At 43.6% G+C, this 18,651-nt stretch overlaps 1 protein-coding gene across 5 annotated transcripts in view; it reads right to left on the bottom strand.

Moving 5' to 3' along the window:
- The window catches only part of LOC115386052 (Fc receptor-like protein 5), a 36,378-nt gene extending 25,179 nt beyond the window's left edge, over positions 1 to 11,199 (bottom strand). For all 5 annotated transcript variants that reach the window (XR_003931254.1, XR_003931253.1, XR_003931252.1 and 2 more), the window contains exon 1: positions 10,958 to 11,199. Coding sequence is in view for 1 of the 5 variants with exons in the window: in XM_030088253.1 (XP_029944113.1) it covers positions 10,958 to 11,027 (70 nt within the window). In the remaining 4 variants the exon portion in view is untranslated. The remainder of the gene's footprint in view (positions 1 to 10,957) is intronic.
- Positions 11,200 to 18,651: the final 7,452 nt, after the last annotated feature.

Raw genomic sequence — 18,651 nt, forward strand, 5'->3', positions numbered from 1 at the left:
GAGCAGAAGAAGAAGAAGAAGAAAGAAAGAATAATATTTTTTGCAAAAACAATATGCTTTTTTTTTTTCTGCCATTATTTCGCCCACATGTTATATATTTTCGGAAAGGTCTCGACAAGCCCGACGCGTCTGTCAGGTGTTTGAGAGTGTGAATGCCTGTGGTCGAGCGCTATGCGCTCGACAATTCATGTTTGTGTGTGAGAGTGTGTGTGCGTTTTTTGTGTTTGTACACGTGTGTATGAGTGCATGTTGGGGTGTGTGTGTCTGGACATGTTGGCCTATGTCTGAGGTCGAGCGCTGTGCGCTCGACTTGTCATTTTTGTACGTTTGAGTGTGTGAAAGGCCTGTGGTCGAGCGCTACGCGCTCGACAAATCGTGTGTGTGTGTGCGTTTTTGTGTTTGTGCACGTGTATGTGTGAGTGCGTGTCGGAGTGTGTGTGTCTGGACATGTTGAATGATGTCTGTGGTCGAGCGCTGCGCGCTCGACTTGTCATCATTGTGTGTTTTGAGTGTGTGAAAGGCCTGAGGTCGAGCGCTGCGCGCTCGACGAGTCGTTGTCTGTGTTGCAGAAACAATAGGCCCTTCGCCCTTGGCAGGCCAGGGGCTCGGGCCTAAAGAAAGAAAGAAAGATTAATATTTTTTGCAAAAACAATATGCGATTTTTTTTTCTGCCATTATTTCGCCCACATGTTATATATTTTCGGAAAGGTCTCGACAAGCCCGACGCGTCTGTGAGGTGTTTGAGAGTGTGAATGTCTGTGGTCGAGCGCTACGCGCTCGACAAATCATGTTTGTGTGTGAGAGTGTGTGTGCGTTTTTGGTGTTTGTACACGTGTGTATGAGTGCATGGTGTGGTGTGTGTGTCTGGACATGTTGGCCTATGTCGGAGGTCGAGCGCTGCGCGCTCGACTTGTCATTTTTGTACGATTGAGTGTGTGAAAGGCCTTGGTCGAGCGCTGCGCGCTCGAAAATTCGTGTGTGTGTGTGCGTTTTTGTGTTTGTACGCGCGTATGTGTGAGTGCGTGTCGGAGTGTGTGTGTCTGGACATGTTGAATGATGTCTGTGGTCGAGCGCTGCGCGCTCGACTTGTCATCGTTGTGTGTTTTGAGTGTGTGAAAGGCCTGAGGTCGAGCGCTGCGCGCTCGACTAGTCGTTGTCTGTGTTGCAGAAACAATAGGCCCTTCGCCCTTGGCAGGCCAGGGGCTCGGGCCTAATAATATTTTTTGCAAAAACAATATGCTTTTTTTTTTTCTGCCATTATTTCGCCCACATGTTATATATTTTCGGAAAGGTCTCGACAAGCCCGACGCGTCTGTGAGGTGTTTGAGAGTGTGAATGCCTGTATTCGAGCGCTACGCGCTCGACAAGTCATGTTTGTGTGTGAGAGTGTGTGTGCGTTTTTTGTGTTTGTACACGTGTGTATGAGTGCATGTCGGGGTGTGTGTGTCTGGACATGTTGGCCTATGTCTGAGGTCGAGCGCTGCGCGCTCGACTTGTCATTTTTGTACGTTTGAGTGTGTGAAAGGCCTTAGTCGAGCGCTGCGCGCTCGAAAAGTCGTGTGTGTGTGTGTGCGTTTTTGTGTTTGTACACGCGTATGTGTGAGTGCGTGTCGGTGTGTGTGTGTCTGGACATGTTGTATGATGTCTGTGGTCGAGCGCTGTGCGCTCGACTTGTCATCGTTGTGTGTTTTGAGAGTGTGAAAGGCCTGAGGTCGAGCGCTGCGCGCTCGACTAGTCGTTGTCTGTGTTGCAGAAACAATAGGCCCTTCGCCCTTGGCAGGCCAGGGGCTCGGGCCTAAATATTTTTTGCAAAAACAATATGCGATTTTCTTTTCTGCCATTATTTCGCCCACATGTTATATATTTTCGGAAAGCTCTCAACAAGCCCGACACGTCTGTGAGGTGTTTGAGAGTGTGGATGTCTGTGGTCGAGCGCTACGCGCTCGACAAGTCATGTTTGTGTGTGAGAGTGTGTGTGTGTTTTTTGTATTTGTACACGTGTGTATGAGTGCATGTCAGGGTGTGTGTGTCTGGACATGTTGGCCTATGTCTGAGGTCGAGCGCTGCACGCTCGACTTGTCATTTTTGTACGTTTGAGTGTGTGAAAGGCCTTGGTCGAGCGCTACGCGCTCGAAAATTCGTGTGTGTGTGTGCGTTTTTGTGTTTGTACACGCATATGTGTGAGTGCGTGTCGGTGTGTGTGTGTCTGGACATGTTGAATGATGTCTGTGGTCGAGCGCTGCGCGCTCGACTTGTCATCGTTGTGTGTTCTGAGCGTGTGAAAGGCCTGAGGTCGAGCGCTGCGCGCTCGACTAGTCGTTGTCTGTGTTGCAGAAACAATAGGCCCTTCGCCCTTGGCAGGCCAGGGGCTCGGGCCTAATTAAAGCCGCGAGCGGCGTCAAAAGGCCCTCGCCCGCTGCTTACCTGACCTGCCCCGTTTTATTCTGTCATTGATGTTTGTCAAATTTGGCACATTTCCATGGCAACAAGTAAATTTGATTTGATGGCAGATTTTTCACTTGGGCCCATTAGAATAACATGGGGAACTTCAGCCATCGCCACGGCAACACCGTTGATAATGCAATATGGTTACCATTTGCTTTTTTGATCGGGACGACATGACGGAATTATCACCCAAATTTCATTCATTTCTGATAAAGTAATAATTTTACTCCCCATACAGATTTTATTTTAATTCTGTAGGGGGCGCTGTAACGCTGATTTTCAAAATTTCACTGTCTATGTGTCCAGGAAGGAAGGATTGATCAGTGTTTAAAATTTGGTTTGGATTGGAGTCATTATGTAGAAATGGCAGCCATTTATCACACTGAAAAAATGGCAAAATTTGACATCAAGTTTGCGGCGTTTCCACGCGGAAACCGTTATCTGAAGATTTGTGAATTGGATAACTTTTAATTGTCTACTTGTGTAGATGGTGTCCACCAAATTTCAGCTCATTTGGAGAAGCGCGCGATCAAAACGAACATTTTGTACGACGTCCTGGAAAACGCTGACTCAGCAATTTTGAAAATTCAATCCCAGCTCGCTGCTTTCCTGCTGTTTTGAGGTCGGGGTCATAATAATATTTTTTGTTTGTCCCGACAAGGCGCATGTGTATACCAAATTTTGTGGCTGTACGACAAGGTTTTTTGCGGACCCCCTCCCATCGACGCAATGCATTTTGGGTTTTGCAGGTGGCGCTGTAGGGCCAATTTTTAAATCCCAATATTGAAATTCACATTAAAAAAAATTTTTCGCCGGAACTGAATTTTGTGCAAAATTTGGTGAGTTTTCGAGCATGTTCAGGGGGTCAAATTCCAGTTGAAAGAGCAGAAGAAGAAGAAGAAGAAAGAAAGAATTAAAGCCGCGAGCGGCGTCAAAAGGCCCTCGCCCGCCACTTACCTGACCAGCCCCATTTCGTTCTTTCATTGATGTTTGTCAAATTTGGCACATTTCCATGGCAACAAGTTAAAATTGATTTGATGGGAGATTTTTCACTTGGGCCCATTAGAATAACATGGGGAACTTTAGCCATCGCCACGGCAACACCGTTGATATTACAATATGGTTACCATTTGCTTTTTTGATCGAGACAACATGAAGGAATTATTTCCCAAATTCCATTCATTTCTGATAAACTAATAATTTTACTCCCCATACAGATTTTATTTTAATTCTGTAGGGGGCGCTGTAACGCCGATTGTCAAAATGTCACTGTTTATGTGTCCAGGAAGGAAGGATTAATCAGTGTTTAAAATTTGGTTTGGATTGGAGTCATTATGTCGAAATGGCAGCCATTTATCACACTGAAAAAATGGCAAAATTTGACATCAACTTTGCGGCGTTGCCACGCGGAAACCGTGATTTGAAGATTTGTGAATTGGATAACTTTTAATTGTCTACTTGTGTCGATGGTGTCCACCAAATTTCAGCTAATTCGGAGAAGTGCACGATCAAAACGAACATTTTGTACGACGTCCTGGAAAACGCTGACTCAGCAATTTTGAAAATTCAATCAAAGCTCGCTGCTTTCCTGCTGTTTTGAGGTCGGGGTCATAATAATATTTTTTGTTTGTCCCGACAACGCGCATGTGTATACCAAATTTTGTGGCTGCACGACAAAGTTTTTTGCGGACCCCATCCCATTGACGCAATGCATTTTGGGTTTTGCAGGTGGCGCTGTCCAGCCAATTTTTAAATCCCAATATTAAAAGTCACATTAAAAAAAATTTTTCGCCGGAACTGAATTTTGTGCAAAGTTTGGTGAGTTTTCGAGCATGTTCAGGGGGTCAAATTCCTGTTTAAAGAGCAGAAGAAGAAGAAGAAGAAGAAGAAGAAGAAGAAGAAGAAGAAGAAGAAGAAGAAAGAAAGAATAATATTTTTTGCAAAAACAATATGCTTTTTTTTTTCCTGCCATTATTTCGCCCACATGTTATATATTTTCGGAAAGGTCTCGACAAGCCCGACGTTTCTGTGAGGTGTTTGAGAGTGTGAATGTCTGTGGTCGAGCGCTAAGCGCTCGACAAGTCATGTTTGTGTGTGAGAGTGTGTGTGCGTTTTTTGTATTTGTACACGTGTGTATGAGTGCATGTCGGGGTGTGTGTGTCTGGACATGTTGGCCTACGTCTGAGGTCGAGCGCTGCGCGCTCGACTTGTCATTTTTGTACGTTTGAGTGTGTGAAAGGCCTTGGTCGAGCGCTGCGCGCTCGAAAAGTCGTGTGTGTGTGTGCGTTTTTGTGTTTGGACACACGTTGTGTGAGTGTGTGTCGGTGTGTGTGTGTCTGCACATGTTGTATGATGTCTGAGGTCGAGCGCTGCGCGCTCGACTTGTCATTGTTGTGTGTTTTGAGAGTGTGAAAGGCCTGAGGTCGAGCGCTGCGCGCTCGACTAGTCGTTGTCTGTGTTGCAGAAACAATAGGCCCTTCGCCCTTGGCAGGCCAGGGGCTCGGGCCTAATTAAAGCCGCGAGCGGCGTCAAAAGGCCCTCGCCCGCTACTTATCTGACCCGCCCCGCTTTATACTTTCATTGATGTTTGTCAAATTTGGCACATTTCCATGGCAACAAGTACATTTGATTTGATGGGAGATTTTTCACTTGGGCCAATTCGAATAACATGGGGAACTTCAGCCATCGCCACGGCAACACCGTTGATAATACAATATGGTTACTATTGGCTTTTTTGATCGGGACGACATGAAGGAATTATCACATAAATTTGATTCATTTCTGATAAACTAATAATTTTACTCCCAATACAGATATTATTTTGATTCTGTAGGGGGCGCTGTTACGCCGATTTTCAAAATTTCACTGTCTATGTGTCCAGGAAGGAAGGATTAATCAGTGTTTAAAATTTGGTTTGGATTGGAGTTATTATGTCGAAATGGCAGCCATTTATCACACTGAAAAAATGGCAAAATTTGACATCAACTTTGCGGCGTTGCCACGCGGAAACCGTGATCTGAAGATTTGTGAATTGGATAGCTTTTAATTGTCTACTAGTGTAGATGGTGTCCACCAAATTTCAGCTCATTTGGAGAAGCGCACGATCAAAACGAACATTTTGTACGACGTCATGAAAAACGCTGACTCAGCATTTTTGAAAATTCAATCCCAGATAGCTGCTTTCCTGCTGTTTTGAGGGCGGGGTCATAATATTTTTTGTTTGTCCCAACAAGGCGCATGTGTATACCGAATTTTGTGGCTGTACGACAAAGTTTTTTGCGGACCCCCTCCCATTGACGCAATGCATTTTGGGTTTTGCAGGTCGCGCTGTGGAGCCAATTTTTAAATGCCAATATTAAAATTCATATTAAAAAAAATTTTTCACCGGAACTGAATTTTGTGTAAAATTTGGTGAGTTTTCGAGCATGTTCAGGGGGTCAAATTCCAGTTTAAAGAGCAGAAGAAGAAGAAGAAGAAGAAGAAGAAAGAAAGAATAATATTTTTTGCAAAAACAATATGCTTTTTTTTTTCTGCCATTATTTCGCCCACATGTTATATATTTTCGGAAAGGTCTCGACAAGCCCGACACGTCTGTGAGGTGTTTGAGAGTGTGAATGTCTGTGGTCGAGCGCGTAGCGCTCGACAAGTCATGTTTGTGTGTGAGAGTGTGTGTGTGTTTTTTGTGTTTGTACACGTGTGTATGAGTGCATGTTGGGGTGTGTGTGTCTGGACATGTTGGCCTATGTCTGAGGTCGAGCGCTGCGCGCTCGACTTGTCATTTTTGTACGTTTGAGTGCGTGAAAGGCCTTGGTCGAGCGCTGCGCGCTCGAAAATTCGTGTGTGTGTGTGCGTTTTTGTGTTTGTACACGTGAATGTGTGAGTGCGTGTCGGGGTGTGTGTGTCTGGACATGTTGTATGAAGTCTGTGGTCGAGCGCTGTGCGCTCGACTTGTCATCGTTGTGTCTTTTGAGGGTGTGAAAGGCCTGAGGTCGAGCGCTGCGCGCTCGACTCGTCGTTGTCTGTGTTGCAGAAACAATAGGCCCTTCGCCCTTGGCAGGCCAGGGGCTCGGGCCTAATTAAAGCCGCGAGCGGCGTCAAAAGGCCCTCGCCCGCCGCTTACCTGACCTGCCCCGCTTTATTCTTTCATTGATGTTTGTCAAATTTGGCACATTTCCATGGCAACAAGTAAATTTGATTTGATGGGAGATTTTTCACTTGGGCCCATTAGAATAACATGGGGAACTTTAGCCATTGCCACGGCAACACCGTTGATAATACAATATGGTTACCATTTGCTTTTTTGATCGGGACGACATGACGGAATTATCACCCAAATTCCATTCATTTCTGATAAACTAATAATTTTACTCCCCATACAGATTTTATTTTGATTCTGTAGGGGGCGCTGTAACGCCGATTTTCAAAATTTCACTGTCTATGTGTCCAGGAAGGAAGGATTAATCAGTGTTTAAAATGTGGTTTGGATTGGAGTCATTATGTAGAAATGGCAGCCATTTATCACACTGAAAAAATGGCAAAATTTGACATCAACTTTGCGGCGTTGCCACGCGGAAACCGTGATCTGAAGATTTGTGAATTGGATAACTTTTAATTGTCTACTCGTGTAGATGGTGTCCACCAAATTTCAGCTCATTTGGAGAAGCGCACGATCAAAACGAACATTTTGTACGACGTCCTGGAAAACGCTGACTCAGCAATTTTGAAAATTCAATCCCAGCTCGCTGCTTTCCTGCTGTTTTGAGGTCGGGGTCATAATAATATTTTTTGTTTGTCCCGACAATACGCATGTGTATACCAAATTTTGTGGCTGTACGACAAAGTTTTTTGCGGACCCCCTCCCATCGACGCAATGCATTTTGGGTTTTGCAGGTGGCGCTGTAGGGCCAATTTTTAAATCCCAATATTGAAATTCACATTAAAAAAATTTTTTCACCGAAACTGAATTTTGTGCAAAATTTGGTGAGTTTTCGAGCATGTTCAGGGGGTCAAATTCCAGTTGAAAGAGCAGAAGAAGAAGAAGAAGAAGAAGAAGAAGAAGAAGAAAGAAAGAAAGAAAGAAAGAAAATAATATTTTTTGCAAAAACAATATGCTTTTTTTTTTTTCTGCCATTATTTCGCCCACATGTTATATATTTTCGGAAAGGTCTCGACAAGCCCGACGCGTCTGTGAGGTGTTTCAGAGTGTGAATGTCTGTGGTCGAGCGCTACGCGCTCGACAAGTCATGGTTGTGTGTGAGAGTGTGTGTGCGTTTTTTGTATTTGTACACGTGTGTATGAGTGCATGTCGGGGCGTGTGTGTCTGGACATGTTGGCCTATGTCTGAGGTCGAGCGCTGCGCGCTCGATTTGTCATTTTTGTACGTTTGAGTGTGCGAAAGGCCTGTGGTCGAGCGCTGCGCGCTCGAAAAGTCGTGTGTGTGTGTGCGTTTTTGTGTTTGTACACGCGTATGTGTGAGTGCGTGTCGGTGTGTGTGTGACTGGACATGTTGAATGATGTCTGTGGTCGAGCGCTGCGCGCTCGACTTGTCATCGTTGTGTGTTTTGAGAGTGTGAAAGGCCTGAGGTCGAGCGCTGCGCGCTCGACTAGTCGTTGTCTGTGTTGCAGAAACAATAGGCCCTTCGCCCTTGGCAAGCCAGGGGCTCGGGCCTAATAATATTTTTTGCAAAAACAATATGTTTTTTTTTTTTCTGCCGTTATTTCGCCCACAAGTTATATATTTTCGGAAAGGTCTCGACAAGCCCGACGCGTCTGTGAGGTGTTTGAGAGTGTAAATGTCTGTGGTCGAGCGCTACGCGCTCGACAAGTCATGTGTGTGTGTGAGAGTGTGTGTGCGTTTTTTGTATTTGCACACATGTGTATGAGTGCATGTCGGGGGGAGTGTGTCTGGACATGTTGGCCTACGTCTGAGGTCGAGCGCTGTGCGCTCGACTTGTCATTTTTGTACCTTTGAGCGTGTGAAAGGCCTTGGTCGAGCGCTGCGCGCTCGAAAATTCGTGTGTGTGTGTGCGTTTTTGTGTTTGTACACGCATATGTGTGAGTGCGTGTCGGTGTGTGTGTGTCTGGACATGTTGAATGATGTCTGAGGTCGAGCGCTGCGCGCTCGACTTGTCATCGTTGTGTGTTTTGAGAGTGTGAAAGGCCTGAGGTCGAGCGCTGTGCGCTCGACTAGTCGTTGTCTGTGTTGCAGAAACAATAGGCCCTTCGCCCTTGGCAGGCCAGGGGCTCGGGCCTAAAAAAATGCTGCAGAGCAAGCAGCATAGACACCGAGGCAGAGAAAGCAAGAGCTGTATCCTCCAGAAGGGGGAGAAGAAGAGGGCCCACTGCTCTTATGGGACACACCTGCACTTGATGCAATGGCAACAAGGCTGCCGCCAGATCATTGGACGCCTCCATATATGACCAGAAACAGAGTATTGGAGCTAAAACAACAAGGACGCAACCCACTGGCAAATATGAATCCACTTATGACAAAAGCCGGTGGACAGATCCAGTATGTGCCCTGGCCCTTGTGGCAAGTGTCAAACAGGCACAGGTGTCCTTCCAGTATAAAAGGGCGAGGCTGAGCTCAGTCTTTGCGCCAGTTTCAGATGGTCAGGTTGGCTGACGGCAGCGTTGAGAAATAAAGGCTTTTTTCTTGCATTCTGACTCCGACTCTGTCTAATTTTCCCCAAGGAGAACCAAGTGTGGATATAATTGAAGATTTTACGATTTTTCTGAAAAATATGTTTGTGGAGGTTTTTTTGCATCGCAACTGGCCTAGGATACTTATTAAATAAAAATCCACGACAACCTAAAGCGGATATGAGATTAAAATGCAATTACCGTATTGGCCCGAATATAAGACGATGTTTTTTCCCAGAAATTGCATCCTCAAAAGTGGGGTCGTGTTATAATCACGGACTTACGGTAGATGGTCAATACGCATCCGCGCCGCTAGATGGAGCCAAAGTATCACTGACCAGAGAGCGAGTGGAGCGATGAAATGAGATCAAATGATCTGATGAAAAATGGCGGATCATCTGGAACAAAGGGGCTGAACGCTGGACAACTGAGCAAACAACAGAGGAGAAGTTATGATATCAACTTTAAACTGATGGTGATCAACGCAGCAGAGTCATCAAACTACTGCCAAGCCGCCAGGAGGTCTGGTGGAGCAGAGCCTCGTTCTTATTGGAGAGCACAGAAAAAACACTACAGATGCTAACCTCCGTGGTCCTGAGAGACGCTTCAGAGAGACTGATAGAAGGGAGAGTGAATACGTCTCTGAAAGACGAAAAGACGGAATGTCCACCACCAGAGCCTGATTCATTTATGCAGTTTTGACCCCTTGAGGTTCTTATTTGTTGCTTATTGTTTCGTATTTTGGGAAAGAGAATATATTTTTTCATTTTATATCTCGTGAAATGTTATCTCTGTTGTAAGTTTTTGAGTTTATAATAATTGTATAATAAAAAGTTATTTTATGAGTGACCTTACTGTCTTCAGCATTTTTTTTTTTTTTTCACAAAATGATCTTTGAAAAATAGGGGTCGTGTTATAATCGGAGTCGTCTTATATTCGGGCCAATATGGTAATTAGATTAATTTATTACAAATCCTGCAATTAATTAGATTCATTTTTTTGACCACATGACAGCACTAATTATTATCAAAAACAATAAAATTAACTGAAATAAGCACATTCAATTGAAAGCAACGGAAGTGCAGCACCAAAACATTTATATTATGTAGAGGAAAAAAAATATTGTATTTCACTGAAATGTTAGTATTTCAAGATTGAACAACATTCCAATCTGCTGAGACATAAATAACTCCTCCTCCTTCACATTCATCCAGCTGCTGAGCTTCACCAGTCTCTCCACACTGTGGGAGCAGAGAGCTGCTCTCTTTTTCTGAATGTGTCCTCACAGTGAAAACAGTCTTTCACAGGGTTCACTGATGGAGCTGCTGACAGATATTTATGTGCAATAAATTAATGTTGTGGGTTTGAGTTTTTTCTTTCTGATCACCACTGTAATGTTCATTCATCCAGATCAACTCTGAACTCTGATTTGAAGTGGTCCAGAGTGGATTCTCCATCATCCTCTGTGTCTGAGGAGACATGTTGTGTTTTCTCCAGCAGCCTCATTTTCACTGCTCTTTCGTTGTTGAACAGTCCAAAACAGACAGACACAGGAGGATATATGTAACATTTTCAAGCTTCAAATGAAGAATCTAATTCTAAAAATCCACCTGTGGTGCTCAGGGGTCAGAACTGTTTTAGGTTTTCTTTCCTATTTTGTTTCTTCGAGCCAATTGATCACCCTAATCCCAGTTCTGCGATTAGTCATGACTGACAAATTAATCATTTGGCAGCGCTAAATCAATTACATAACCACGATAAACACTTTTGAACCTGACAGTCCTACCAGTTACATTATGTGATATTTTGTCAGTTCATTGTCGGAATATTAATCTAAAAAACACAAGAAAAACCAACAAACATCACTTACGTAACACTGACACTGTGAAGGCTTCACTCCATGTGGTTGTAGAATAAGAGTCATCTCTGGGTCTGGCCATACATTCATACTTTACATTGAGGGACTCAGAAGCAGTGAACTGTAACAACTTTTCATCCTAGTTTGGAAGTGATTCTGAGTTTCTCCTCCAGTAATACCTCCAGTCAGTCTTCTCTCCTCCCTGGACCTCACATGTCAGAGTGATCTTCTCACCCTGGAATATCTGAGACCAGCTGGGTTGTCGTGTTATGACAGGCTTGTTGGTGACTGTTTCCACCAGATATGAGGAAACAAAGACAAACACACACATTAATTTCATCATGATTTCTATGCTGATCAAGAAAACAAATGTATTGAGAATAAAAATACTGAACTCACAAGTTATCCAAATGGCAGCTACATCACTCATGTCAGAGAGATAACCTGATGTTTCTCTCGCTCCTCTGCACTGGTAAATTCCTCCTTTAGATACCTGGATGACTCCATTGTCCCCAACATTTGTTTCAACTATTTTCTCCCAGCTGGTTGATGTTGTTTTGTAAAACTCATATTTCCATCCATCAGAGTCTCTCACAGAGCAGGAAAGACTCACTGAGCTTCCAACTGAGATGGTTTTGGTGCCTGATGTCAGTGTAGCCCTGGGTTTCTCTGTGGATGGAAAAACAACACACACCTTTAAATAGTTATCTGAAGACTTCATGTTTCTTCATTTTATGTTGATTTAATCAGATGATGAATTCATTCTCTTCACTTCAAAAAACCACGTTGTGATTTGTGTCTATTTTAACTTGACAGTTTGTGAAGCTGGAAAACTTCAGTTCTTCTTGATTTAAAGTGGACCTATTATGCTATTTTTCAGTCACATCATATAGGTCACAGACACCTAAAAACATAGTATATAAGTTTGTTTGCCCGAAATTCGTCCTATGTTCGGAGTTTGAGCGGTCTAAAAAGTGGCTCCGAGGTGCCATCTTCAGAACAGTCTGTTTTTGACAGCCTATTTTCCGTGATGAACTTGAACGCATCTGGTCACGCCCACCTCATAAATCACTGTAGTTAAGAAAGCACCTTACAGGAAGTTACACCGGAAGTTTCAAAATAAAACACAATGCACGACCTCACGGACGTAAACTTTTTCCTATATGTTGTTATTCCGCCGCCTCAGGAGGCACGAGAATCAGCTGAACAGGATCCCAGACAGCAGCGAACGCGGAAATTACCGTTTTTATATAGAATGAACCATACAAAAGGAACTATTGGATAAAGAAAAGCTCTCATTTGAGATCAAAACGAACCATTCTTGCTGGAAGTCTATAAATTACAGATCAGTGTGGCTGGACGAGCAGAGCGACCTTGCAGAAGCGAAATGAGGTGTGTTTTTTTATTTTCTGTTTATATGATGTGTTGTTCGTGTGATATCGAGAGCAGAGAGCCTCTCAGAGGAGCAGCCCTCCTCATCCGGACGGCGCTGCCGGTGTGTGTTGACTTTGCGCCCCGCGCGCGGTGCGCTTCCACCGGGCACCGGAGCTTAGCAGCCTCCCGGCGAGGAGAGGAGTGGCCCAGCGGCCGCGCGCGAGCCGTGCGTCTCCGCCGGATTCGGGACCAGCTTCCGTGGAGCAGCTCCGGGCCGTTTACCCAATCGTCCCCAACTCGGCCCCTGGAAGTCAGACACCCGGGCGCCGTCACAGCCGCGGCCGACTCAAAGTGCCTCTCTGCTGGGGAGAGGAGCTCCGCTACGTTCCCATCCGAGCTAATTGTGGCTAAGTTAGCAAAAACTGTCAGCTCGTCAGCTGAGCCACCTGAAGACGGTGGATGAGCTGACTTTATGAAAATACTGGCGATGGATGAGAAAATACAGCCGAAATGAGCGACCTATCTGGGGGCCGGCCAAAGGCTGGATTCTCTTCCGGGGGGGAGTAGTCTTCCTCTTCATGACGTCAAGAAGAGGACGATTTCAGAACCGTGTGTTTGAGTGTATATTTTCTTGAAAGTGGAGTGCACAATTGAGGGAGGTGACTGAATTTTTCACTCCTGGGGGATTATACAGACGCTCTGGGAGGCAATATGACTGTAAAGACACCTTTTTAAAGTGAATTTTGCATAATATCACTCCTTTAATATTGTTTGTGGCGTCCCCCAGGGGTCAGTACTGGATTACAAAAATTTAAAATTGGTTTCATTTGTGGATGTTGTTCAGGACGATTTACAGGATGTATTTTTTCTCTTCTTAATTTTAATTTTCAGGTTCTCATGAGAACATTAACTGCAGTAATGTTTCATCCAAATGGTCTATTTGTATTAAGTTGACCCAAAACATGTTAAATCTCACAGACAAATGTAATGAAACAGGAAAACCTTAAAAAGTGTTTTTGGTCTTCATTTAGCTCTGCCAAAAAACAGTTCACTACTCATGTCAAGCTTGAGTAAAAATAAACTTCAGTATAAACAGAATTCATAATGTCAACGCAAAGTTCAACATGCTCCAAAAACATCTCACACAAAGAGGAAGTGCATAAAAAAAATTAATCTCAGATTAATTATAACACTCTTGAGTGGCAATTCAATGTGATGGAATTGTTGTCTTATTTAGAAGCATGTTATACTTGTAGTATTCATTTTGAGTTGCTGTATTGAGTTAGCTTTTGAATTCATTTTGAATTTAGTTTGCTTCAGTGGCTATTTGAGACTCAGCCTTATTTTATTTCAGAATTTCTGTATCTATATTTTTTTCTGCATTTTTGAATCGTGCACCAGGCTGAATTGGTTTGCTGGGATGTGTCAGGATTCTGTTCTGGCAGGCTTCGGGCAGTCCCAGTCTGCCTGGGTCCTGCTGATTACTCATTGCAGTCAGCTGGGGACTGCCACTCTGCCTGCCTATTTAAACCTCTCCCAGCCACCTGGTCTGTACCGGATCGTTATCCTCACCAGACTGCTGCGCTGCTGCAGAAGTTTGTCCCTGCTTAGCCATTCTCTGTGAGGGATTTCTCCTCGACCTCGCCACAACCTCACCTCCAGTCAACCTGCGGCACTGCTGCCAGGCTGCAGTCGTTGTGATTTTCTGCACTGAATAAACCTGTGCAAATGTCATCCTGTTTCCGTCTCTCTGCGTTTGGGTCTAACGGCATACCGATCATGACAGGATGTACTTAAACTTTTTCTTCTTCTTAATTTCTTTAATGAAACACAACACATTTTTGAGTGGCCTGATTGGGCTTGGAATTTATTTTGGACAAGATGTCCTGACTTAGCTTTCATTCATCATCAACAAAAATGTGGATATAAAATCTTCTCTTCTTGGTATATTCATTTGATGAGTAATGCACTGCAATTCTGTTACGTCCCTGAATTCGAATTCTTCACTTGGGGAACTAAAGCAGATATGAGATTAAAATGCAATTAATTAGATTAATTTATTACAAATCCTGCAATTAATTAGATTAATTTTTTTGACCGCATGACAGCACTAATTATTATCAAAAACAATAAAATTAACTGAAATTAAAGCCGCAAGCGGCATTGGTCAGGACCGAGCCTCCCTGCCGGCCCGCGACTGAGACGTCCACCCACTAACATGCAAGTTGATAGCATCTGCCATCCACTAACATGTAGCTGTTAGCGTCTGTCATCCATTAGCATGGAGTTGTTAGCATCTCCCATCCACTAACAGAGGTGTTAGCATCTCCCATCCACTAACATAGAGTTGCTAGCATCTGTCATCCATCAACATAGACTTGTTAGCATCTGTCACCAACTAACATACAGCTGTTAGCAACTCCAATCCAATAACATGGAGCTGTTAGCATGTCTCATCCACTAACATGTAGCTGTTAGCATCTCCCATCCACTAACAAGTAGCTGTTAGCATCTCCCATCCACTAACATGTAGCTGTTAGCATCTCCCATCCACTAACATGGAGCTGTTAGCATCTACCACCCACTAACATGCAGCTGTTAGCATCTCCCATCCACTAACATGTAGCTGTTAGCATCTCCCATCCACTAACATGTAGCTGTTAGCATCTCCCATCCACTAACATGTAGCTGTTAGCACCTACCACCCACTAACATTCAGCTGTTAGCATCTCCCATCCACTAACATGGAGCTGTTAGCATCTCCCATCCATTAACATAGAGTTGTTAGCATCTCCCATCCACTAACATGTAGCTGTTAGCATCTCCCATCCACTAACATAGAGTTGCTAGCATCTGTCATCCATTAACATGGACTTGTTAGCATCTGTCACCAACTAACATACAGCTGTTAGCAACTCCAATCCAATAACATGGAGCTGTTAGCATGTCCCATCCACTAATATGTAGCTGTTAGCATCTCCCATCCACTAACATGGAGTTGCTAGCATCTGTCATCCACTAACATGGAGTTGTTAGCATGTCCCATCCACTTACATGGAGCTGTTAGCTTCTCCCATCCGTTTTTGAGAGTCACTGAATGAAGGCACTGAGTGTCAGAGTTTGATTGACAGCTGCTGTCAGCTGTGTAACTGCACCCTATGCCCATATATGGTCATGTCTGTTAGAGTGGAGAGAGGAGAAAATGAAAGTTTCTGTTTGGGAAACAACTGCTCCTTGTTCCTTTCCTGTTTGGCAAAACTGAACAAAAAATATCACGTTTGATAGGAAAATTAGTTGTCTTTCAGTTGGTGAGGCTTTCAGAGCAGTCAGACTTTTAGTTTGGACCGTAGAGGCCTCAGTTTGTGAGAAGCGCGAGATTTTTCCCCATCCAGATCCATTATAACTGAGAGCAAAAAAAATGCAGAGCGCACACCTTTTCATACCTGTGAAAACGTACATTTAACATGAAATTATCCCCACTTATGTAACATCATCTTGTTCGGGAGAACCTGGTGAGGCTTTACGTGTGCTCGGTTTGTTGATAGGAGTCACGGTTTAGCCACAATCTCCAGTTGTTCGAGGTGCTGAAAAAGGCAACTTTTTTCTTTTTTTCCCCATTATAACGGATGACGGCCGGAGCAAGGCAGAATTACAGACTTCCAACTTTGAGCACTAATAAAATTCACACCGTAAGACTTTTGACAAAGTTCAAAATTTTTGTCGAGAAATGTGTCCTCTATCACGTCGCGTGACTCTTATATCTGTACGACAAACGGTCTCGGAGGAGATAATTTAATTTCTTCGTGAGGAGTGATTTTGAGCAAAATTTTACTTTGAAAGGGAAATAGCGGACTTCCTATTGGATTTAGGTCAGGGGTGTCAGTGCGTGAAATGTAGATCTTGATGAGACGAACGCGTGAGTGTTGGTTTGATCTCCCTACGACATTCCTGCGGGCCGTAGCGACTGTTTTAGACGTTTTTTTGGGATATAGGTGGCGCTAGAGAGCCAATGGTTTTCATTTTTGTATTTTATAAAATTTTTCGGCGGTCACAATGTGCGTGCCAAATTTGGTGAGTTTCCGTGCATCTTTAGGGGGTCAAATTCGCGTTTATTTGGGCGTTAGTATAATAATAGAGAACGACGACGACAATAAACGAACGAAGAACAGTAGAGACCTTGCAGCTGCTGAGCTTCACCAGTCTCTCCACACTGTGGGAGCAGAGAGCTGCTCTCTTTTTCTGAATGTGTCCTCACACTGAAAACAGTCTTTCACAGTGTTCACTGATGGAGCTGCTGACAGATATTTATGTGCAATAAATTAATGTTGTGGGTTTGAGTTTTTTCTTTCTGATCACCACTGTAATGTTCATTCATCCAGATCAACTCTGGATTCTGATTTGAAGAGGTCCAGAGTGGATTCTCCATCATCCTCTGTGTCTGAGGAGACATGTTGTGTTTTCTCCAGCAGCCTCATTTTCACTGCTCTTTCGTTGTTGAACAATCCAAAACAGACAGCCACAGTAGAATATTTGTAACATTTTCAAGCTTCAAATGAAGAATTTAATTCTCAAAATCCACCTGTGGTGCTAAGGGGTAAGAACTGTTTTAGGTTTTCTCTCCTATTTTGTTTCTTCGAGCCAATTGATCACCCTAATCCCAGTTCTGCGATTAATCATGACTGACAAATTAATCATTTGGCAGCCCTAAATCAATTACATAATCACGATAAACACTTTTGAACCTGACAGTCCTACCAGTTACATTATGTGATATTTTGTTATCTCATTGTCTGAATATCAATCGAACAAACACAAGAAAAACCAACAAACATCACTTACGTAACAGTGATACTGTGAAGGCTTCACTCCATGTGGTTGAAGAAAAAGAGTCATCTCTGGGTCTGGCCATACATTTGTACTCTCCATTGAGGGACTCAGAAGCAGTGAATTGTAACAACTTTTCATCCTCCTTTGGAAGTAATCGTGAATTTCTCCTCCAGTAATACCTCCAGTCAGTCCTCTCTCCTCCCTGGACCTCACATGTCAGAGTGATTTTCTCCCCCTGTAATATCTGAGACAAGCTGGGTTGTCGTGTTATGACAGGCTTGTTGGTGACTGTTTCCACCAGATATGAGGAAACAAAGACAAACACACACATTAGTTTCATCATGATTTCTATGCTGATCAAGAAAACAAATGTATTGAGAATAAAAATACTGAACTCACAAGTTATCCAAATGGCAGCTACATCACTCATGTCAGAGAGATAACCTGATGTTTCTCTCGCTCCTCTGCACCGGTAAATTCCTCCTTTAGATACCTGGATGACTCCATTGTACCCAACATTTGTTTCAACTATTTTCTCCCAGCTGGTTGATGTTGTTTTGTAAAACTCATATTTCCATCCGTCAGAGTCTCTCACAGAGCAGGAAAGACTCACTGAGCCTCCGACTGAGATGGTTGTGGTGCCTGATGTCAGTGTGGCCCTGGGTTTCTCTGTGGATGGAAAAACAACACACAGCTTTAAATAACTCTCTGAAAACTTTGTGTTTCTTCATTTTTATACTGATTTCATTCTAAAACAACTTTTCAATTTATTCTGAGTTTATCGTGAAGTACAAACATCTATTAACTTAAGTCCTATTTCTGTTTCCTGTTTGTACTTTATTCTGTGAAGCATCCATTTATTTTGTTGATCATATATTCACTTTCATACTAAACATACATTTTAAAGTTCAATTAAGAGACAATCCAAGTTGTTTGACATGATCAAACACATTTTTTGAAGCAACACAATAGTTACTTTGCCTAGTAAACAGTTACTTTAAAAGTCTTGTAACTCAGTTAACTTTTTCAGTAACTCAGTATATTAAGTACTTCAAGCCAATTACTTTTGAAGAGTCACCACTTAACCTCACATGCATGTTTATGGCTGGAGTACCCAGAGGGAACCCAGGCATACAAAGGGAGAACATGCAAATTCCACACAGAAAGACCCCAAGCCCCAGATTGTATTTGAACCCAGGACCTTCTTATTGTGCGGTAAGAGCACTAATCACTGCTCCACCATGAAGTATCTCAGAGAACAATAGGGTCCTGAGCTAGCTGAAGGGGGCCCCGAGGGACGGCTGACATCAGTCAATTTCAGTGACAAATTAAAGGCACTACATTAGACGCTGCAATGACAGCGTGTCGAAAATCCCCCATATGGGGCCCTTTCCGAGTACTCACCGGTTTGGCGGATATCAGCGTCGGGAACGTGCCTGCGGCCCCACTAACACCCGGCTTGCATCAAAGCAGGGCCAGTTGCAGGCATAGGCGAACTCAGCGTC

Source organism: Salarias fasciatus, chromosome 3 (assembly GCF_902148845.1).
Source record: "Salarias fasciatus chromosome 3, fSalaFa1.1, whole genome shotgun sequence".
Classification (NCBI taxonomy): domain Eukaryota; kingdom Metazoa; phylum Chordata; class Actinopteri; order Blenniiformes; family Blenniidae; genus Salarias; species Salarias fasciatus.